Source organism: Podarcis bocagei, assembly GCF_964188305.1.
Source record: "Podarcis bocagei genome assembly, chromosome: 12".
NCBI classification, from domain to species: Eukaryota; Metazoa; Chordata; class Lepidosauria; order Squamata; family Lacertidae; genus Podarcis; species Podarcis bocagei.
Genome location: NC_138137.1, coordinates 62,175,490 through 62,197,647, shown reverse-complemented (window position 1 = coordinate 62,197,647; position 22,158 = coordinate 62,175,490). Strand labels below are relative to the sequence as shown.

The following is a 22,158-nucleotide window of genomic DNA, read 5'->3' as shown; positions in this document are numbered from 1 at the left end:
CTCCCAGGTCCTGGCCTGACTCTCTAACCACTACACCCCATAAAATTGCATTTGCCCTTTGGGTGATCATTCGCTTGGTTTGGAGAGGTCTCTTGGGAACTCCCCAAAGATGCTCTTAGTTTTGCACCCCACCCTGAATAGTTTGGCATTGTCAGGAAACCCCCGCCTTAAAAGGGGGTCCCCATATCAGGGGTGAATCTACTCTGAAATAAATGGAGCTTCAGCTTCAGGGTTCCAGAAGCAACTTGAGTTCACGTTTCTTAACAATTTGGGGTCAGGAAGACCCAGTTGGAGTCACACAACTCAAACCGAGAGTTTGAGAGTCAGTTCAAGCTTCAGGGCCCCCTACCTATGGGGCCGCCTCTCCTGGTCTGCCCCACAGAGGACCTTAAGGTCCGCAAATGACAACACTTTGGAGGTCCCAGGTCGAAAGATGGTTAGATTGGTCTCAACTAGGGCCAGGGCCTTTTCAGTACTGGCCCCGACGTGGTGGAACGCTCTGTCCCAAGAGACTAGGGCCCTGCGGGACTTGACATCTTTCGGCAGGGCCTGCAAGACAGAGCTGTTCCGCCTGGCCTTTGGTTTGAACTCAGTCTGACCCTTATTTTTCCCTCCCCTTATGGTTTTGATCTATGGGCTACTTTTAAAATGAGGCTGAATTTTAAACTGCATTTTAACTTGTATTTTAAATTGGGTCTGTCCGTCCCCCAATTATGTTTTTACTGTAATTTTATTGGTGTTAGCTGCCCTGAGCCAAGCTCTGGCCAGGGAAGACGGGGTATAATAATAATAATAATAATAATAATAATAATAATTATTATTATTATTATTATTATTATTATTATTATTATTATTATTATTATTAAAATGTAGGTCAGCCACTGCCCCATAGGGCAGTGTTTCCCAACCTTTTTTGGGCAAAGGCACACTTGTTTGATGAAAAAAATCTCGAGGCACACCACCATTACAGCCCCGTGACGTCAGCGCGCAGCGTCACGCCGGGAGGGACGCGCGAAAGTGTAAGTTTCAATTTTTTTCCCTCCCCCTTGCCGGGGAACCTCCAAGCTTTGGGGGTGGGGGGGGAGGAGGCAGCAAAGCGAGGCAGGAAGGAGAGCGCGGCTTGGCTGGGTGAGCTTTGGCAGGGGCAGGGAATGAGAGCCGCGAGGCGGGCGCTGCGGACGGAGGCGCTGCCCGCCGACTCGCAGGCAGCCAGGCAGGCAGACGGCGAGAGCCCCGCGCTGGGCGGCCTCTCCTCGCCGCCCCGCCTCTCACCGCCCGACTCGCCTGCCTCCCTCCAGGCAACATCTCGCGGCACACTAGTGTGCCGCGGAACAGTGGTTGGGAAACACTGCCATAGGGATTTTTCTGGGAGATTATTGAGCGCCCCCAGGTGTCTGATGTAGGGACTGCCCAGATGGATTGCAAGACTCTCTTCTGAGAGTTAAAATCCATCGTCTGCTTGGGAAAGACTCTGAGGTGGACTCTTCTGTGAACTTGGCAAACAGGAGAAGGAGGAGACAGGAAAGGGATTTCGCTCCCCCCTTCCAGATGTGTGAAGCTGGTGAAGAAAACCACTGGAGTCACCGTAAGACTTTTAATTAAATAGTTATCAGGATGGATCCAAGAAGTTAAACCGTGGGACTCCCTGCGGCAGGAGACCGTGGGGGCTAGGCGGCTTTAAAAGGGGGTCAGACAAATTCATGGAGGGCTCTGCTCTGCCCTCCACACTCAGAGGCAGCAGCACTTCTGAACTGCAGTCGCCGGGAGCCACAAGAGGGGAGAGGGTCTTGAGTTCGAAACCTGCTAGTGGGCTTCCCTTGGGGGGCACCTGTCGGCCACTGGGAGAACTGGGTGCAGGACCAGATGGGACACGGGCCTCATCCAGCACATGCTCTTCTCGTGCTCTTAGCCAACTAGTTATTTTATGACCTTTACATATGACTAAGTGGACATTTGGAGCAGGAAAACTCACTTGAGTCCAGCGCCCAGTGCTCTGGGGAGCCTCACAAGCTCGGCCTGTGGGCATCAGGCCCTCCTCCCTGCTGTGTCCCCAGAGGACAGTGCTCAGTGGTAGACCCTCTCGGCACATGGAGGTTCTACTTTGCTCCTGTGAGTAATAGCTGCTGGCACACCTGCTGCCGAGGAGGAGAGGTCAGTGTCTGGGGTTGGGGTTGGAGGGGTGGAGAGGAAGAAGAGGGGGCCAATCCTGCCTGGGGCTGGGCTACACCTGCCAGTAGGTGCCATTGTAGCTGAAGGGCTCCTGGGAGACGCAGGGCATGGGGTCGGCCGGGGTCCAGCGCTGGACATGCACCCCAGACCTGCCCCCAGGCTCAGAGGGGCGCACGATGACGGTGCGAAGCGAGGCCACAGAAGGGTCTTCGTCAAAGAAGTTGAAGGGTCGCAGGTAGAAGCCCACCACGTTGCCCGGCGTGGACGTGTTGGGGATGTCCTCTGAGTGGGGGATGTGGAGGAAGCCCACCGTCACCCAGGCCACCAGGTCCTGCCGGAGGGAGAATAATAATCGTAATAATTTATTATTTATACCCTGCCCATCTGGCTGGGCTTCCCCAGACACTCTGGGCGGCTTCCAACAAAATATTAGAATACAGTAATGCATCAAACATGAAAAGCTTCCCTAAACAGGTCTGCCTTCAGATGTCTTCTAAAAGTTTGGTGGTTATTTTTCTCTTTGACATCTGGTGGGAGGGCGTTACACTGGGCGGGCGCCACCACTGAGAAGGCCCTCTGCCTGGTTCCCTGTAACTTGGCTTCTTGCAGTGAGGGAACCGCCAGAAGACCCTCAGAGCTGGACGGTTGTGGTGGAGATGCTTCTTCAAGTATACTGAACTGAGGCCGTTTAGGACCGTTTAGAGCATGAATCTGCCTGTCCTGGCCCTCCGTGTGTGCTCCCCCCAAAACCCCAAGTGAGCCGCCCTGCTGCTCCTCTTCCTGCCCCCCACGCCCAGGCCGCCCTCACCTGGTTCTCCAGGCTCTCATCATTCTTGAGGAAGTTCTCAAAGCTGACCGTGGGGCTCCAGGGGTCGTTCTGGATGTAGAGGCTGCTGCTGGTGTCCTCGTTGTCGTGATGCTGGGTCACTGCTAAGGGGTACCTGCCGGAGGGACACGACCCCTCAGTCCCCGGGGCATGGGTGCCCCTGAGCCCACCCCATCAAAGAGAGGCCAGCCCACACCCAGGCGCCCAACACCTCCTGCCCGCTGGATCAGGGGTCAGCAAACTTTTCCAGCAGGGTGCCGGTCCACTGTTCCTCAGATCTTGTGGAGGGCTGGACAATACTGGGGGGGTTGAAGGAATTCCTATGCCCCACAAATAACCCAGAGGTGCATTTTAAATGCAACGACACATTCTACTCATCTAAAAACACGCTGATTCCTGGACCATCTGCAGACTGGATTGAGAAGGCGATTGGGCCGGATGACGGAGGCTCCCTTCTCCCCATCTGTTCCACAGGGGGGCAGGCTCCCTCGAAAGCGGGGGGGCTCTCCTTCCTTGGAGGATTGTAAGCAGATATTTCATCAGGGATTCTTGAGCTCAAGGAGGAGAGATCTAGTGCCGGCTCCCAGCCAGTGGGGCTCTGCTCTGCCCTCCACACTCAGAGGCAGAGATGATTCTGAAGGCCAGGAGGCGAGAGAGGCTCTCTGCAGGTTCCCCATTGGGGCATCTGGCCGGTGACAGTGAGAACAGGGGGCTGGAGCGGATGCCCCCCCCCCTTGGCCTCTTCCAGCGGGCTCTCCTTAGGTTCTTAAACCCACAGGCAAGCAGCAAGCTTCAATGAAATGTAACCCTGAATTTTGGGGGGGAATCAGACCACGCTGGATTTTGGGATGTTAACCTGGAACCCCCGTTTGCTATGTTAATTACTCAGTTTGGGGGGGGGTGGAGTACAAAATGCAGAATTTCCGGTCCAAATGAGCACAAAACGAATACATACCTTTGACACCAGTTTGGAGGAGATCCTAAATTTTGGGGTTACAGGTTAATGAAGCTCAATCCTGAATAGCTGCCTTGGTTAGAGAGAGGGGCTGATAATTCCAAGGTTGCAGGTTCCATCCTGATGTGGGGCAGCTGCATATTCCTGCCTTGCTGGGGGATGGACTAGTTGACCCTCGGGGTCCCTTCCAACGCTAGAGTTCCATGATTCCATGAAGCAGGAGACCAGCGCCAAAGCAGCACCGTCCCCACGGGGCTGTCCAGCAGCGGCTCCTCGCGAGCAATTCCTGTCTCCCACCTGCCCCCAGTTTCCAGCCTTCTTTCTGGCCAGACCCCGACGGGGGGGGGTGAAACCGTCCCGTCCACTCCGGAGAATCTCCAGGCGTGGGCGACCCGCCGCTCCCTTCGGCTGGGAAGTGGGGTGGGGGCTGCCCTCCCGCCCGCCCGCCCCACCTGCCGGGCTCACCTGCTCCAGGTGATGCCGCGCTCCTCCTGCCAGCCGTGGGGCAGGACGCGGTCGGCGTGCGAGCTGAGCTGCAGGCGGTAGCTGCGCCGGTGGCCCCAGCGGTTGGGCTTCGCCGGGTTGCCGAAGAGCAGGTAGCGGGGCAGCGGCTGGCCGAAGGGGAAGGCGGCCTGGCGCTCGCGGAGCCGCGGCTGAGGCTCCAGGCGCGGCTGCACCAGCGGATGACTCGGCTCCCAGGGCAGAGAGATGTTCTCCAGAGCCACGTCCAGCGTCTCAAAGCTGTTCTCCAGGCCTGCAGGGGGAGAGCGGGGGGGGACGGACGGGGTCAGGAGAACCGGCAGGGGAGGGGCGCCTGAGGGTGGGTGGGGGGGCTCGCTAAGGCCAAGGAGGGCGCAAAAGGGGCCAGCCCCAGGGTCCCTCCTCTGCGGGGCCGGAGAGCCGGCGGGGGCCGCTCCAGCCCCAGGAGGGAGGAAAAGGTTCCCCTCTCACAACAAGGGTTGCCAAAGGGGGAAGCGGGAAGCCTTGGGGGCGCAACGGGGCAGGGGGCGCTGCATCTGCAAACCACCAGGCTTGGAAAAGCTGCAGTCGCTGAATGAAGCGCACCCATTTTGTGGAATTAGTTAAACTAATCAGTTTTTTATCGGAGTTTGCGTAAATGTGCAATGAATTGTCCCTGTTTGAATTTTATTGTGGGATGTAAACACAGGAGCAGTCAATGACAACATTCCTAGAGTGTACATGTTAGAACATGGGGAGGGATGTCTGTCCAGCAAGCAGGTAAACTTCCTGGGGACGGTTACAGATAGGTAGCCGTGTTGGTCTGCCATAGTCAAAATAAAAAAAATCCTTCCAGTAGCACCTTAAAGACCAACTAAGTTAGTTCTTGGTATGAGCTTTCGTGTGCATGCACACTTCTTCAGATACCGTCCTGGGGACGGACTTCCACCGCATGTGACCAGAGGTGGGTGTGGCCTCACCTGTGCAGGTAATGACAAAAGCACAGGGCAGGCAGCCATCTCTCTCTCTCTGCCATCTTCCTTCGATGAGGAAGCATGTAAAGATGCCCTCTTGGTTCCCAGCCAAGAGAGGAGATAAGGACTATCTTGCAACAAGATAGATTCTAAATATATGTAACCCTTTTAAGCCTGTCTGCCTTCTGGGATCATATTGTGAACAGAATGTGAGTAAACTCTTTTATACTTTTATAAAGACTGTGTCGTGTCTTGTATTTTAAGAGGGAACAAAAGGGGAAATTACCAGGGTAATTATTATAGAGGTTCTAGCGAACCTGTGCAAGCATTACCGTTGCGAACTTACAGGGGAATGTCATAAACTCTGCTGATATTTTGGGAACTTGTTAGCACAAGTTGGATAAGGTTATAATTAGTCAATATATCCTCTCCTGCACCCCAGAACATTCCCACATTTATTATGTTGTGCCTTGCAGGGGGTTGGACTAGATGACCGTCGGGGTCCCTTCCAACTCTATCATTCCCTGATTCTATGCTTATCTTCCTGAGATGGTTGCGCAGGCCAATATTCTGAATATAATGCTTTTTGTAGGGTAGGGGGCACGGGGAGTAAGTTGATGGAACCAAGCGGGCGCGCCCCCCCAAAAAATTGGTAACTGCTGCCCTACAAATTCAAGAAGCGGAGTTGGGGGGCGGGGAGACCCCTCTGCTCTGTTCTACAGACCTTGCGATGGAGCCTCCAGAGTGACGGGGGGCAGCTCACTCTGGCGCTTGGAGGCAGAGGCTGGGACCCCCCCCTTGCCTGCCTGCCTTCGAGCTCCTCTGCCAGGGGTCAAGGACGGGGCTTGGCCACAGAGCCCCCGCCCCGCTTGGCCTTCGAGAGTCCAGCGTTATCTCCCGGGGTTGCCTGAGGACAGAACGAGGCGCCTCTTGCCCCCTGAGACTCTGGGCGAGGGGCGAGGAGAGCGACTTGCGAGAACATCACAGCCGCCCCCTCCCTTTCCCCGACGGGGGGGGGGGGTGCCTGGCTCTTCTTCAGACGTGACCCTGATGGCAAGGGATGCTTGACAGCAGAACGGACACCCTTGGGAGGCGGCGGGCTCTCCTTCGTGGGAGGCGTGGAGTCACCCCCTGCCAAGGGTTCTGTGATTCCTGCATTGCAGACGGCGGACTACATGACCCTGGGGTTCCCTTCCGCCTCTACGATGCTATAAAAGCAGCCAAGGACAATTCCTTGGAGCTCGGCCTGTTCCGTGACTGGAAAGGGGGAAGGGGGGCGACTGAGGATGGACTGGGCTTAGGGACTCCCCGACTCCCCCCGCGAGCGAGGGTCCCACCTGCGACGTCCAGGTCGACCTTGTAGTGCACCAGGTGCGTGTGGATGTTGCCCAGCAGGTGTTCCTGCAGGCGGTTCCCGTAGTGGAGCCCCTCGGGCGTGTAGAAGGAGGTGTGCAGGTAGCCCGTGGCGTGCACCTTGGTCTCCAGCACCCCGTTGGGGTAGAGCAGGAAGTCCCAGATGTAGTCGTAGTTGTAGACGGTGGAGATGGTGCGCAGGACCAGCGCAGCACCCTCGAGGCCCGCGTAGAAGTGGGAGCCGCCACGGAAGTCGCTGTCGAAGTGGCGGCGCAGAGGGACCCCCGTGGGCAGCTCGAAGATGCAGAGGGCACGCGGGAAGTGCACGGGTCCCGGGGCGTCGTACAGGTGGTGGGCGTCCAGGAAGGTGGCCCCCTCGGGGCAGTCGACGCCGGGCGCCAGCTCGTGCGTCACGAAGCCCATGCCCCAGCCCACGTCAATGTACTTGGTCTGCATGGCGGCCGGCGTGTTCCCCCCGTAGACGGCGATGGCTTCCTGCACGCTCACTTCGTAGGCCACGCGCTCCCCATTGAAGCGCACGTCGAAGAGCTGCAGCCCCGTGGATGTGCGCAGGCGGAAGGCCAGGCTCCAGCCGCTGTACTCCACCAGGTTGCCTTGCACCGAGTAGCGGCGGCCCTGAGGCTCGCACACCTTGGCGCCATGCACGTCCGTCGGGGGCCCCGCCGAGAAGCTCCCCCGCGGCACGAAGGTGGAGAAGAGGCTCTCGTCCGGGTGCGGCGGCAGAGGCACGACGGGCACGGCGCCCGAGGCGTGGAGCTGGGCCAGCTCCTCGGCGCTGCTGAAGTAGCGCCCGTTGTACCACAGCTTCTGCACCTGCCAGAGGCTCGGGTCGAGTTCCCGGTGGTCGAGCAGGACCTCCAGGCCCACCGGGTGCAGGAAGAAGCCCTCCACGAAGCGCTGCAGTATCAGCCAAGTGCGGCGCTCGCCCGAGGCCAGGCCCCGCGGGGCCACCTCCGTCAGGGTCAGGCACCGGTCGCCGCAGTTCCCGAAGCCGAAGCCCGAGGCGTCCAGCAGGAACTGCTCCAGCGGAGCCAAGCTCTCCGCCAGCCGCTGCGAGAGCAGCCCGAACTCCAGCTGCGACATCGGCCGCGCCGCGAAGGGCGCCGGCTCCCCCCAGGGCTGGTAGGAGGTGGGCTCTGGCAGGGGCCACACCACGTACTCAGTGACATTGGGCTGCGCCTCGGCCCCGAAGAAGACCACGGCTCTGGCCTGGCGTTGGGGGCGGGACTCCCCGGACTCCAGGTACTGCAAGGCCTGCCCTTTCTTCGGGGTCAAGAGCTCCACCAGGAAGAGGCTGTTCTTGGCCAGGGAGGGGTCTGGATCCGCCTGGAGGCCCAGCTCAGGCCGGCCCAGCAGAAAGTCGCGGACGGCCCGCAGCTCTGCCGGAGTCAAGTCGGAGAAGATGGAGACCCCATCATGGCGCTGCGGGGGTTGGCCGGAGGCGGCCGCGGCCAGGAGGCTGAAGACGGCCAAAGCAGAGGACCACATCTCGCCCTGCGGGAGAAAGAGGGAGGCATCAGAAAGGGGGGAGGCGTCAGCAAGTGGGGTCGGGGCAGGATCCGGGGCCCCAGTCTTTCTCCAGAGTCTGACCCTGGTGTGTGGTGTAGTGGTTCAGAGAGGTGGCCGCGTAATCTGGGGAACCGGGTTTGATTCCTCACTCCTCCACCTGCAGCTGCTGGGTGACCTTGGGCCAGTCACACTTCTCTGAAGTCTCTCAGCCCCACTCACCTCACAGAGTGTTTGCTGTGGGGGAGGAAGGGAAAGGAGAATGTGAGCCGCTTTGAGACTCCTGAAGGGGCGTGAAAGGCGGGACATCAAATCAAAACTCTTCTTCTTCTTCTTAGTCTTGGCTACACTGAGTGGCAGCCGCAGCTCTCGGGGTCTCAAGTGTGGGAGATGGCAGTCCAGCAAGGATGTTCTTGCTACTTAGCAGAGACTCAGACCACAGAAAATGTAATTGGTAGAGTCGGGTACATGAAAAGGGAGAGCCAGCTCACATCCTAGTCGGCTAAATAGACGGCTCCACAACCTTCTTCAATTCTGCTGCTAAGGGGGGGGGGTGTTTAACGCTACTCAGCCCACAAATGTGGGTGCCTGGAGGGATAAATCGAATTTGTATATCGTCTCCTACCTATTAAAACCTGCCCTGTATCAAGCAAGGGTCTTGCTCATCCCAAGTTGGAGATGCCCTTGCCGAGTGCAGCGACTGGAGGAACGTGTAGCTACGCTCCAAAGAATTAGAGAGCTGGAGCTCTTCTTGGAAGCAACAGAGCACACTGTCTCCACCAAGGAGGAGACAGGGGACTCCCCTGAGAAGGAGGCTAGTTCACCAACACAGGAGCCAGATATATGGAGAAACGTGACTCAAAGAAGTAGGAGGCCCAGGGTTCACTCTGATTGTTTAGAAATACACAATCACTTTGAGGTCCTCTCCCCTAGCATGGAAGATGAAGAGCAGATTCCATTTGAGGATCTCTCCCTCATTTCAGTCGATCAGGTATATGAAGACGAGCAGCAAAGTCAGTCCTCAGGGAATGTGCAGGCGACCTTGGAACGGACAGCTCATGGAAGAACCCCGACCAAACCTATGTTGGGATTCGCAGGATACTGGATAAGTCTGCAGGCTTCAACAGGATGATGCAATACTCTGCTGGGTCAGAGTGACTCAGTAGGAGTGTGATTAGTGTAATTGGCTATCACCTGTTTTAAAAAGGAAAGCCTGTTTAACAGGGGGTGTGGTGGTTGTGCTGTAGTGTGGTGCTGCTGTGGTGGAGAGTATTCGTTTGTAAGTACTCTGTATGGACTGTTTCTTTTGTAAATGCCTGTATATAGCTCACATTAAAAAGGACTGCACTGAAAAAACCAGGAACTCTTAGTGTTTTGCTGAAGACGCCGCATGGAATACACGACAGGGTTATGGGCCCAGCACGCTTCCGCTGCGCAAGAGTACAGGTGGCAGTTATCTAGCCGTGGGTGCTGGAGGTGAGCTGCAGGGATGGAGCAGTCCAGAACTGGCGTGTTGCTGGAGAAGCTGGCGGCCACGAACTACAGCATCTGGTCGGTCCGCATGCAACACTTCCTCAAGCGTGAGGGCCTGTGGAAAGTGGTGGAAGAGCCACTGCAGCCCCCTGAGGAGGATGAAAAGGATGAGAAAGCTTTGGCTACGATCATCCTTGGAAAGCTTTGGCTACGATCATCCTTGGAGTGGACGATAGCCAGCTAGTCTACGTAGCTGATAAGGTGATGGCAAGTGAGGCGTGGAATGCGCTCAAGGCTGTCCATGTGCGAGAGACAGCTGGCTCACTGGTAACACTGACCAGGAGACTGTACCGGTGTCGGAAGAAACCGGGGGACACCCTGGTAAACCACCTAAAATTCCTAACAGGCTGTTTCCAGGAGCTAGCCTTAAGAGGGAGGCCTGTGGGGGAAGAGGACAAAGTCTTTATAGTCCTGAGTTCCCTTGATGACAGCTATGATATGCTGGTCAACTCCCTCGAGTCTGTAGAGACTGATAAGCTGACTCTGGAATACATGACCGGACGGTTGTATGCAGAGGAGGACAGGCGTGCAGAGCGAAAGATGACCTCAGCCCAGCTATGGAGCATCCCAGAGGGAACAACAGCCGGGAAGAGCAGAGGTGTCGGCAGCCGGAGAAACAGCCAGGAGGAGCTGCTGCAGACCAGCCGGTGGTCAACAAAGTAAAAAGGTGTTTTTGCTGCAAGTCCAGTGGACATCTGCTGCGGGACTGCCCAAGAAAACAACAAAAACAGCGGAAGCACAAGTGGCAGCAGAGAGAGTCTACTGCTTGGGTGTCTGCAGATGGTCAAGAAAATGAGGAGCTGTGGGTTCTGGACAGTGGAGCTTCTCAAACCTTTTGTAAAAGAAAAGGATTGCTAACTGATGCTAGGGCTTCAAACAAAAAACATGTAAGTCTTGCTACGGGCCAGAAAGCTAATGTGGTTTGTGAGGGGGAGGTTGTGTTCCCACAGCTGGGACACATATTCAGGAATGTGTTGTGTGTGCCTAGTTTGCAAAACAATCTCCTGAGCATTCCTGATTTGGCAAAAGCAGGCTTTGAAGTAAATTTTGTGGGAGATCAGTGCCAGATAAAGCAAAATGGGGCAGTGTTGGCAAATGCTAGCCTTGGAACTAATATGTATGTACTGCAGTGTGAATCTAAGGTTGCAAATGTGCAAAATGTCCCGACCCATGATATGTGAATTCATCTCCTGCACAGGCGTCTGGCTCATGCTAGCTATAAGGTGATAAACAAAACATTGGAGTTGTGTGGGGGGATGAAAAACATTAAAAGTTGTGATAATTACTTAGACTGCAATATCTGCAAGGAGGTTAAAAGCAGGGCTTGCCCAGTAGCAAGAGCAAGCCAGAGAGAAACCAAAAAACCACTGGAGTTGATCCATGCTGATGTAACTGGTCCTTTTCCACCAAGTGTCTCCCACAACAAGTATTGTTTAATCCTAGTGGATGATTTTTCTAGATTTGGCTGGGTCTATCCATTAAAGCAAAAGTCTGACGTTGCCCAAACTTTGAAGTTCTGGGTAAGAAGGGTAGAAAGGCAACTTGGTGAAAAGGTGTCCTCTATTCAGTCAGACAGGGGAGGGGAGTTTATGGCAAGCTCCCTAAGAAACTGGTTGCGTTCCCAAGGGATTAAACATAGGCTTACCAATGTGGCCACGCCTCAGGAGAACAGAGTAGCAGAGCGTAGAGGAGGTGTCTTGCGGACACAAATGAAAGCATTGTTAGAAGATGCAAATCTTCCAATTAAGTACTGGGCTGAGAGTATTAAGACTGCGAATTATATTGGGAATCGCTTGTGGTCAAGGGTACTAAATGACATACCCTATAAAATTCTCTATAACAAAAGTCCCAGTTTGCAACATTTAAGAATCTTTGGGACAAAGGCATGGGTTGACATACCTGTGAAAAACCGGAGAAAAGGTGGGAAAAGGGCACAGCAGTTGCTATTTCTTGGGTATGAAAGTGGTACGAAAGCCTACAGGTTTGAAGATGATAAAAACCTTTTGAATTATAGTCGATCAGCCAGCTTTAATGAGCAAAGAAATTGGCCCAAGATACATGCAAACCTGCTGCCAGAAAAAGTTTTACTGCCGAGCATACCTGATAAGGCAGCTGAAACAAAGCTAAGAATTGGCAGCTCTCCCAGAGAAACTGAAAGGGAGGAAGTAAAGGTTGAGCATTTTTCTCCAGCTGCTAGCATGGAGCAGGGGAGAGAAGAAAGTGCAACAGGGACAGGAGGAGGTAGATCTACAGAGTCAATCCACCCCAAAAGCAGTCCTGAAGGTAGCCCAGGGGGTGAGATTAATGAACCAAGGAGGTCTGCAAGAAGTAATAAAGGTCAACCTCCAGACCGTTATGGGTTCCCAGCCACCATAAACCAGGTTTGTGTAACTGAGCCAGAAAACTTTGAAGAAGTGCAAGAGTTACCTACTCTAGAGAAAGAGGCGTGGTTAAAGGCAATGCAGGCAGAGTATAACTCTCTGCTAAACAACAATGTGTTTGTACCTACAGAATTGCCTGAAGGTAAAAAGCCCATAAGCTGTAAGTGGGTTTTTTAAGTGAAAAAGCTGGCTGATGGTAGTTGTCAGAGGAAAGCCAGGTTGGTTGCACGGGGCTTTACACAGAGGAAAATGATACATTATGATGAAGTGTTTGCCCCAACAGCAAAGGCTGAAACAGTAAAATCAGTTTTAGCAATGGCAAGTCTGAGAGGGTTAAAAGTTAATCATTTTGATGTTGCCTCAGCATATTTAAATGCTCCTATTGACGCCAAGGTATATTTACAGCAAATACCAGGTTATGAGCTAGAAAAAGAGGTTAAAACTGCAAAGGGCACTATATGGTTTACACCAAAGTGCACGTCTATGGCATGAATGCATAGACACAACTTTGAAAAAGATGGGATTCAAACAAAGCCTGGCTGATTCCTGTTTATATTCAGCAATGGTGCAAGGAAGTGTTTGTTATTTACTTTTGTATGTTGATGATATCTGTCTAATAACAACTGCACAAAAGCAAGTGTCTTGGTTTATAAACAGCCTAGGTAACAAATACAAACTGAAGTATTTGGGAGAGATTCAGAATTACTTAGGAGTAGAGGTTCAGAGAAATGAAGAGGGCGTTTACTCTCTGAGTCAGAAGGAAAAAATCGAAAAGTTGCTGAAGACATATGGAATGGAGAGGGCAAATGAGGTTGACACTCCCATATCTACCCAGTACAAACATGAACCAGAAGGGCAAAAATGTGAGAATGCAACAGCGTTTCATTCTCTGTTGGGTTCTCTGTTATATTTAAGCTGTTGGACAAGACCCGACATAACATTGGCAGTGCACATGTTAAGCCAAAGAAGTGCAGACCCGGCTCAGAGAGATTGAGTAGCACTTAAAAGAATCCTAAGGTATCTGAAAGGCACAAAATATTACAAACTGGTCTGGATACAGGATATGATCAGCAAGTGTATGCATACGCTGATGCCAGCTGGGGGGACAGAGAGAATGGAAAGTCTACCACTGGCTATGCCATATATATTGGAAATGCCCTGGTTCAGTGGAAATCCCAGAAACAAACATTTGTTGCCACAAGTACTTGTGAAGCAGAGTACTCAGCCATAAGCGAATGTGTATCACAAATAGAGTGGTTTGCTTGCCTAACAAAAGAGCTTGGAATACCTTCTGAAATGCCAATCACTGTGCTAAGTGACAACATGGCTGCACAACAGCTTGCTAACCAACAGAACTTTAAAAGCAAGAGTAAACATATTGCTATAAGATACGGAAATGTGAAAAATGCTTTGGAAAGAAATGTGTTAAAGGTACAGCACTGTAACACAAAATGTAATGTGGCAGATTTGTATACAAAATGTTTGGATGCTCCTAAATTTCGAGACTTAAGAGAATTATTGGGTCTCAAGCCTTTGACTTAAGGAGGAGTGTTGGGATTCGCAGGATACTGGATAAGTCTGCAGGCTTCAACAGGATGATGCAATACTCTGCTGGGTCAGAGTGACTCAGCAGGAGTGTGATTAGTGTAATTGGCTATCACCTGTTTTAAAAAGGAAAGCCTGTTTAACAGGGGATGTGGTGGTTGTGCAGTAGTGTGGTGGTGCTGTGGTGGAGAGTATTCGTTTGTAAGTACTCTGTATGGACTGTTTCTTTTGTAAATGCCTGTATATAACTCACATTAAAAAAGACTGCACTGAAAAACCAGGAACTCTTAGTGTTTTGCTGAAAACGCCGCATGGAATACGTGACAACCTAAGAGGAGGCGTGTAGTGGTGATAGGGGATTCCCTACTGAGGGGAACAGAAGCAGTGATCTGTGGGCCTGACAAGATGTCTCGGGAAGTGTGCTGTCTCCCCGGGGCTAAGATCCAAGATGTAACTGAACAACTGCAAGGAATCATAAAACCCACTGACAAATACCCCTTACTCTTGGTTCATGTGGGAACCAATGACACTGCAAGCAATAGCCTCCAGAAGATCAAAAGAGACTATGAGGCTCTCAGCAGGAAATTGAAGCAACTAAATGCACAAATTGTCATCTCATCTGTCCTCCCAGTTGAACGACGTGGCCCAGGGAGAGAGGGGGGAAATAGTGGAAGTGAACAGCTGGCTTCGTAAATGGTGTAAACAGGAACGGTTTGGATTCTTAGATCACGGACTGCAGTTTCTTGAAGATGGACTTCTGGCAAGTGATGGGCTGCACCTCACAACGGTTGGGAGAAATGTTTTTGCCAAAAATCTCAGAAACCTCATCAGGAGGGCTTTAAACTGACTAATGTGGGGGAGGGAGACAGTGCTCCTGAAGGTAGGAGTCTATCAATTGATGAAGATGATCATCCAAATGCCATAGACCAAATGGAGCAAACAGCACGCAGACCCTTTGGTGGGAGGAAAAAAAACATTAAATAAGAGGCATGGGGGAATGATTAATGGACTTCAATGTCTGTACACTAATGCGCAAAGCATGGGAAATAAACAAGATGAGCTTGAGCTCTTGGTACAGCAAACTACATATGACATAATAGGCATCACTGAAACCTGGTGGGATAAGTCCCACGATTGGAATGTAATAATGGGGGGATACAATCTATTTCAGAGAAACAGACCAGACAAGAAAGGAGGAGGAGTGGTGTTATATGTCAGGGATGTGTATACCTGTGAAGAGATCCAAGATTTAGAACCTCAAAGCCAAAGTGAGAGCATTTGGGTCAAAATTAAGGGAGAGAAGAATAACAGAGATCTCATTGTGGGAGTTTACTATAGATCCCCAAGCCAAACGGAGGACATAGATGATGCCTTCCTGGAACAGATGGCCAAGCATGCAAAAGGAAGGGAGATAGTAGTAATGGGGGACTTCAATTACCAGGATATTTGTTGGATGTCAAACTCAGCCAAGAGCATAAGGTCAAACAGATTCCTCACTGGCCTTGCAGACAACTTCATTGTCCAGAAAGTGGGAGAAGCAACAAGAGGAACAGCCATTTTAGATCTGGTCCTAACCAATGTTGATGACCTGGTTAGTGGGGTAGAAGTGGAAGGATCATTAGGCGCGAGTGATCATGCACTTCTGAAGTTTACTATACAATGGAAAGGAGCAGCCAAGCATACTAGGACTCAATTTCTTGACTTTAAGAAAGCCGACTTCATAAAACTTAGGGAAGTGCTGGGTGAGATCCCATGGACAGTAATACTAAAAGGAAAGGGAGTTCACGATGGCTGGGAGTTTGTTAAGAGGGAGATAGTAAAAGCACAACGTCAGGCAATACCAATGAGACGGAAACATGGAAGGTGCTTAAAGAAGCCAGGGTGGCTATCTAAAGAACTTTTAACTGAGTTAAGATTAAAAGAGGATGTGTACAAAAAATGGAAAAGGGGGGAAACCACCAAAGAGGAATTCAAACAAATAGCCAGCACGTGTAGACACAAAGTCAGAAAAGCTAAAGCACAGAATGAACTCAGGCTTGCTAGAGAGGTTAAAAGCAACAAAAAAGGCTTTTATGGGTATGTTCGTAGCAAAAGGAAGAACAAAGAAACAGTGGGGTCACTCAGAGGAGAAGATGGTGAAATGCAAACAGGGGACACAGAAAGGGCTGAACTCCTCAATGCCTTCTTTGCCTCAGTCTTCTCCGATAAAGAAAACAATGCCCGACCTGAAGAATTTGGAGCAAATGATTCAGCAAAGGAAACACAGCCCAGAATAACTAAGGAGATAGTACAAGAATACTTGGCTAGTTTAGATGTATTCAAGTCTCCAGGGCCAGATGAACTGCATCCAAGAGTATTAAAAGAACTGGCAGATGTGATCTCAGAACCACTGGCAGTCATCTTTGAGAATTCCTGGAGAACAGGCGAAGTCCCGGCAGACTGGAGGAGGGCAAATGTTGTCCCTATTTTCAAAAAGGGGAAAAGAGAGGACCCAAATAATTACCGCCCAGTCAGTCTGACATCAATACCAGGGAAGATTCTGGAGCAGATCATTAAGCAAACAGTCTGTGAGCACCTAGAAAGGAATGCTGTGATCACCAATAGTCAGCATGGATTTCTGAAAAATAAGTCATGTCAGACTAACCTGATCTCGTTTTTTGACAGAATTACAAGCCTGGTAGATGAAGGGAACACAGTGGATGTAGCCTACCTTGATTTCAGCAAGGCATTTGACAAGGTGCCCCATGATATTCTTGCAAAGAAGCTGGTAAAATGCGGACTTGACTATGCTACCACTCAGTGGATTTGTAACTGGCTGACTGACCGAACCCAAAGGGTGCTCATCAATGGTTCCTCTTCATCCTGGAGAAGAGTGACTAGTGGGGTGCCACAGGGTTCTGTCTTGGGCCCGGTCTTATTCAACATCTTTATCAACGACTTGGATGATGGACTCAAGGGCATCCTGATCAAATTTGCAGATGACACCAAACTGGGAGGGGTGGCTAACACCCCAGAGGACAGGATCACACTTCAAAACGACCTTGACAGATTAGAGAACTGGGCCAAAACAAACAAGATGAATTTTAACAGGGAGAAATGTAAAGTATTGCACTTGGGCAAAAAAAAATGAGAGGCACAAATACAAGATGGGTGACACCTGGCTTGAGAGCAGTACATGTGAAAAGGATCTAGGAGTCTTGGTTGACCACAAACTTGACATGAGCCAACAGTGTGACGCGGCAGCTAAAAAAGCCAATGCAATTCTGGGCTGCATCAATAGGAGTATAGCATCTAGATCAAGGGAAGTAATAGTGCCACTGTATTCTGCTCTGGTCAGACCTCACCTGGAGTACTGTGTCCAGTTCTGGGCACCACAGTTCAAGAAGGACACTGACAAACTGGAACGTGTCCAGAGGAGGGCAACCAAAATGGTCAAAGGCCTGGAAACGATGCCTTATGAGGAACGGCTAAGGGAGCTGGGCATGTTTAGCCTGGAGAAGAGGAGGTTAAGGGGTGATATGATAGCCATGTTCAAATATATAAAAGGATGTCACATAGAGGAGGGAGAAAGGTTGTTTTCTGCTGCTCCAGAGAAGCGGACACGGAGCAATGGATCCAAACTACAAGAAAGAAGATTCCACCTAAACATTAGGAAGAACTTCCTGACAGTAAGAGCTGTTTGACAGTGGAATTTGCTGCCAAGGAGTGTGGTGGAGTCTCCTACTTTGGAGGTCTTTAAGGAGAGGCCTGACAACCATATGTCAGGAGTGCTCTGATGGTGTTTCCTGCTTGGCAGGGGGTTGGACTCGATGGCCCTTGGGGTCTCTTCCAACTCTATGATTCTATGATTCTATGAGTGAACCCGGGATCTTCTTTCCGCGTGGAAGGGAGGACCCTGTCCCACTCCAAGTCCTCAAGAGCCAGCAGAAAACTCTGGTTTTAATTAAGGGTGAAGTCTCCGATCCAGTTTGGACATGGAAACCTCCCTACAAGTAGCTATTGTACGAATGGGTTTTTTATGGGGGGGGGAGCAGCGCCCACAATGGTAGGGCTAGAGAGTCTTTAACCCTTCCCTGCCTTGCATGCTGCCATCCCAAGTCTGGATCAGCCCCACCCCCGCTACTGAGTTGGATCCCCGGAGCCCCCTCCCTAGAGGTGCCCCTTACCTGTCCAGCTCCTGGGCTCTCCTCTCCTCTCAGGGCTGCTTAGGCTGGGTGCTCCTGCGGGGAGCCCTGAGTTATCAGACCTGGGAGAAGGAGGGAGGGGCGGGGAAGGCTGGCCGAGAGAGGCAGCGATTGGCTGCTGCTAGGCAGTGGGTGGGGCTGAGTAGCAGGTGCCTGGAAGGGGGGGGCTGCTCCCAGAGCTCCTGGGAGCTGGCAGGGGGCAGGGTGGGCACCCAGGCCTGGCAAAAAGGCTGCTCAAAAGTTCTTTTCAATGCCTCCTGTGATCCAGGGCTCAGGATCCACCCTGGAAAAATGTTTTGGACCTAAAAGGGGGGCGAGGAGAAAAAGGAGAGCCCCCCCTCAGGGTGGGTCAGCAGCGGCAGCAGCAAAAGGGTTGCCTCCCAGGGCAGCTGGGTCTCCTCTCTCCCATGGTTTGGATCTTGCCCAGGACGGTGGAGGGTCCCCTTCCTCAGGGGGCTCCTAGGAAAGGGCAGACCCCAGGGAATAAGAGCATCATAGGGTCACAGAACCAAAGGGTCATCTAGTCCAACCCCCTGCAGTGCAGGAATCGCAACTCAAGAATCCCTGGCAGGGACGTCACTTCTTCCTTCGCGGTCGGAGGAGGAGAAGGCAAGATGATCCTGCCGGTGGAGGTTTCCCCGCTGATCAAGTTCGGCAGGTATTCTGCACTGCTCATTGGGATAGTCTGTGGAAAGAAAAGACAGGACTATTTGAAGCCTATTGCTGAGGAGGAAAGGAGAACAGAAGCAGAGGAGGAGAAGAAGCGTCAGGAGAAGGAACGAACTGCAAAAGCTCTGGCAGACGCTAAGGACGATTCAGTGCTGAAATAAACCTGCTGATCTTCATCTTCACCTTTTAATATCCAATGTATGAAATTTTGAAGTAGTTGATCTCAAGTGTCAAATACAAACTTATTTACATCAATAAACAGTTGCTGGGGGGAGGGAGAATCCCTGGCAGAGGCCCACTCAAACTGTGCTTTCAAATCTCCGGGGAAGGAGAGCCCACAACCTCCCAAAGGAGACTGTTCCACTGCCCAACAGCTCTGACTGTCAGAAAGTTCTTCCTGCTGTTTAGTCAGAATCTCCTCTCTTGCAACTTGCTCCCTCCTCCACAGGACATCCCTTAAGATATTGGAAGGTGGCTCCCAGATCTCCTCACAGCCTCCTCTTTTCCAGGCTAGACATCTCCAGCTCCTTCAACTGCTCCTCATCAGGCTTGGTTTCCAGACCCCTGATCATCTTGGCTGCCCTCCTCTGCCCACATTCCAGCTGGCCACCATCCTTCTTAAATTGTGGTGCCCAGAACTGGACATAGGACTCCAGGTGGGGTCTGACCAAGGCAGAAGAGAGCCAGACTATTACTTCCCTTGCTCTGGAGACTAATATTCACCTTTTTTGCTGCTGGATCACACGGTGGACTCATGTGAAGCTTGTGGTCCACCAAGACCCCTAAGTCCTTTCCCCACGTAGACTGAGTGCGGTGGCAGACTGAGATGGCAGAGGGGGCCCACGCAAGCCCCCTGACTTGTTCAGAGTGGGGTGGATTCTCACAAAAGCAGGCTGCCCCCTTTGGTGGTGTGGATTTTGTCTTGGAGACAGACCACCATATGGAAGGAGTCAACGCAGCAGCTCTGCATTTCCCCCCTTTTGCCCGGACTGCCACTTTTGGAGGGATACAACCTCACTCCTGCCACCAACCTGACCCCAGTACCAGATCCAAAAAAGAAAAAACTAGCACTTTTTCAGACGCCACTTCATACCCCTTCCACATTGGTAAGAAACTGATGTTTCAGGGAGGCAGCAGCTACACTTTGGAACTCCCTGCCACTTGACATCAGGCAGCAGTCTTCGCTGGACTCTTTTTGCCACCTGCTAAAAAGACATTTGCTTAGACAAGCCTGCCCAGACATGTACAAATGCTGGCGCATGTTTCAATCTGTTTATTTACCCCCATCTGGCTTATTTACCACCATAAACAAGACAGGCCAAATGCCCTCTGCATGGAAAACGAGGGTCATTTCTCCGATTTGTAAGAAAGGAAAGATCCACAAAAATTTCAGCCAATCAGCTTGTTAGACATCACCTCAAAGCTATATGCATGATATCTCCTTCAAAATTTATCTGACTGGTTGCAAAACAATAACATTAATTATGAAGAACACATTGAATTCAAAGGAGGAAGCAGTGCCATTGTTTAATGTTTTACCTCAAACCGTATGATAAGGAAATATACTAAGAACACTAAGAATATTTTTTATGTAGCCTTTGTTGATCTTTATCCTGCATTCGATATCAATTAAAGCAGACTGTGGAAGAAATGTTAAATTGCCAGCATTGACTGCAGACTTCTGCAACTGATCCAAGAACTGTACAGCAATACAGAAATGAGGGTCAGAGTAGGTTCCAATGGTGGGACGACTGATGCTTTTAAAATGTCACAAGGAGCCAAGCGAGTTTGTATTCTGGCTCCTGCTCTTTTTAACTTCTACATTAATGGTTTAATGCCATATTTACCCAACACAAACTCTCCCTCTCCAGTAATTAAAAGAGGGGGAAATATCTCCTTAATGATATATACTGATGATTTATCGCTCCTCTCTCATTCCCAATTGGGCCTCAGAAATCTCTGGGATTTCTACAGCACAGGAAACCTATCCATAGGTTTCTGGCAAACACAGACCTAGTTATAAATGGTGATTAGATCAGGCAAGGGGGGGGGGTCCAGGTGATCTCACAGGTAAATGGTCCCGAGTTGTTTAGAGTGTTTTAACTACAAGTAATACCTTGAACTTGGTCTGCTAAGCGGATCAGCAACCAGGGCAGATCTGTGAGCAGCGAAGGTGTTAAATGCTGACAAGGTCTCACTCCTGTCAGCAATTGTGCTGCAGCATTCTGCATTGATTGCAGCTTCTGGCTCATGCACGAGGGCAGCCCCACGGAGAGCGCATTGCAGTAATCCAGCAATTGCAGCCAACTTATGCATGGCTGAAGAATTGATGCTTTTGAATTATGGTGCTGGAGGAGACTCTTGGGAGTCCCATGGATTGCAAGAAGATCAAACCTCTCCATTCTGAAGGAAATCAGCCCTGAGTGCTCACTGGAAGGACAGATCTTGAAGCTGAGGCTCCAAGACTTTGGCCACCTCATGAGAAGAGAAGACTCCCTGGAAAAGACCCTGATGTTGGGAAAGATGGAGGGCACAAGGAGAAGGGGATGACAGAGGACGAGATGGTGGGACAGTGTTCTCGAAGGGACCAGCATGAGTTTGACCAAACTGCGGGAGGCAGTGGAAGACAGAAGTGCCTGGCGTGCTCTGGTCCAGAGGGTCATGAAGAGTCGGACACGACTGAATGACCAAACAATAACAGCAATACATGGCCAGGCTCTCCCAGTCCAGGAATGGCCGTAGCTGTTGAACCAAAGGCCCTTCTAGCCGCAGACGCCACCTGAGCCTCCAGGAACAGAGCTGCAGCCCCTGTGTAGCAGTGGGGTTGGACTAGATGACCCTCGGGATCCCTTCCAACTCTACTCTTCTGTGATTCCCCTTCAAAGTCAAAGCAAAAGGGATGGCCTGCAAAATATTGAAGGCTTGGTTTTCTCTCCTACTCACCAGAAGGCATCACTTGTGAAAACATGACAGGGCAAAAGAGAGAGCCTTTTGCATCAGTCTCTCTGCCAGTCCCTGCTTAGGGAACAGGAGTCTGAGAGTGGCAATGAATGGACTGTCCTCCCAAGAGAGGGACGTAGAAAGTGGCATCCCCAACAGATCAGGATTGGGACCTGTGCTTTTCAATCTGCCTGTAAATTACGGGACCTAGAATGAGAGGTGAGCAGCCAGGGACTTCTGGGATAGCGCCATCGGCAATGGCGGAGTTCCTCTGACAGAGAGGAATCCGCTCCGTGAAAATCGGGTCTTGCCGCCGTGGCGAAGGTGGAGACCCTTTAAAAATCCCAGGCGGAGGAAGCCTGGGAACGTGGGATTCGGTTGACACCAGGAGCGGCTCCCCTACTCGCAGGGAAACCCTTTTTCGGGGGTCCGAAGCGACGTGGGGTGAGTGGCGCGGTGTTTTGAATCAACTGCTACTTTTACGGAGTGAAGCCGCACAGCCGTTGCCGGAGAGCGCTGACTTTTTCCTGTGGCCAATTGGACTCTAAACAAGTACCCGTGAGTAGAACGGAAAATTGGATTAAGTATTAAGAAATATTTTAATTTGGCACCGAAACGGGAAGGTTCTAAACAGGAAGTCCGC

The 22,158-nt window shown here is 51.5% G+C and overlaps 2 protein-coding genes and 1 pseudogene across 4 annotated transcripts in view; 2 read left to right on the top strand and 1 right to left on the bottom strand.

Moving 5' to 3' along the window:
- LOC308569938 (autophagy-related protein 9A-like) overlaps positions 1–22,158 on the top strand; it is a 266,030-nt gene that overhangs the window by 199,883 nt on the left and 43,989 nt on the right. The gene's annotated exons all lie outside the window — the stretch shown is intronic.
- On the bottom strand, positions 1,370–17,968 carry LOC308569940 (diamine oxidase [copper-containing]-like). Its single transcript, XM_081164208.1, has 5 exons — positions 17,889–17,968; positions 6,721–8,251; positions 4,416–4,704; positions 2,978–3,110; positions 1,370–2,500 (listed from the first exon to the last, which is right to left on the bottom strand). Exons 2-5 carry the CDS (start codon positions 8,243–8,245, stop codon positions 2,222–2,224), a joined length of 2,226 nt encoding a protein of 741 aa, XP_081020334.1. The 5' UTR covers positions 8,246–8,251; positions 17,889–17,968; the 3' UTR covers positions 1,370–2,221.
- On the top strand, positions 18,468–18,751 carry LOC308569955 (ATP synthase subunit e, mitochondrial pseudogene; annotated as a pseudogene). Its single transcript has one exon. The product of its transcript is annotated as an ATP synthase subunit e, mitochondrial pseudogene (transcript).

Coding starts and splice junctions, on each gene's coding strand:
- LOC308569940 (XM_081164208.1), bottom strand. CDS start 8,245: ATGTGGTCCTCTGCTTTGGCCGTCTTCAGCCTCCTGGCCGCGGCCGCC. Junction 4,705..6,720: donor GGTCGACCTGGACGTCGCAG/GTGGGACCCTCG, acceptor CTCCCCCTGCAG/GCCTGGAGAACAGCTTTGAG. Junction 3,111..4,415: donor CGCGGCATCACCTGGAGCAG/GTGAGCCCGGCA, acceptor TCCCTCCGGCAG/GTACCCCTTAGCAGTGACCC.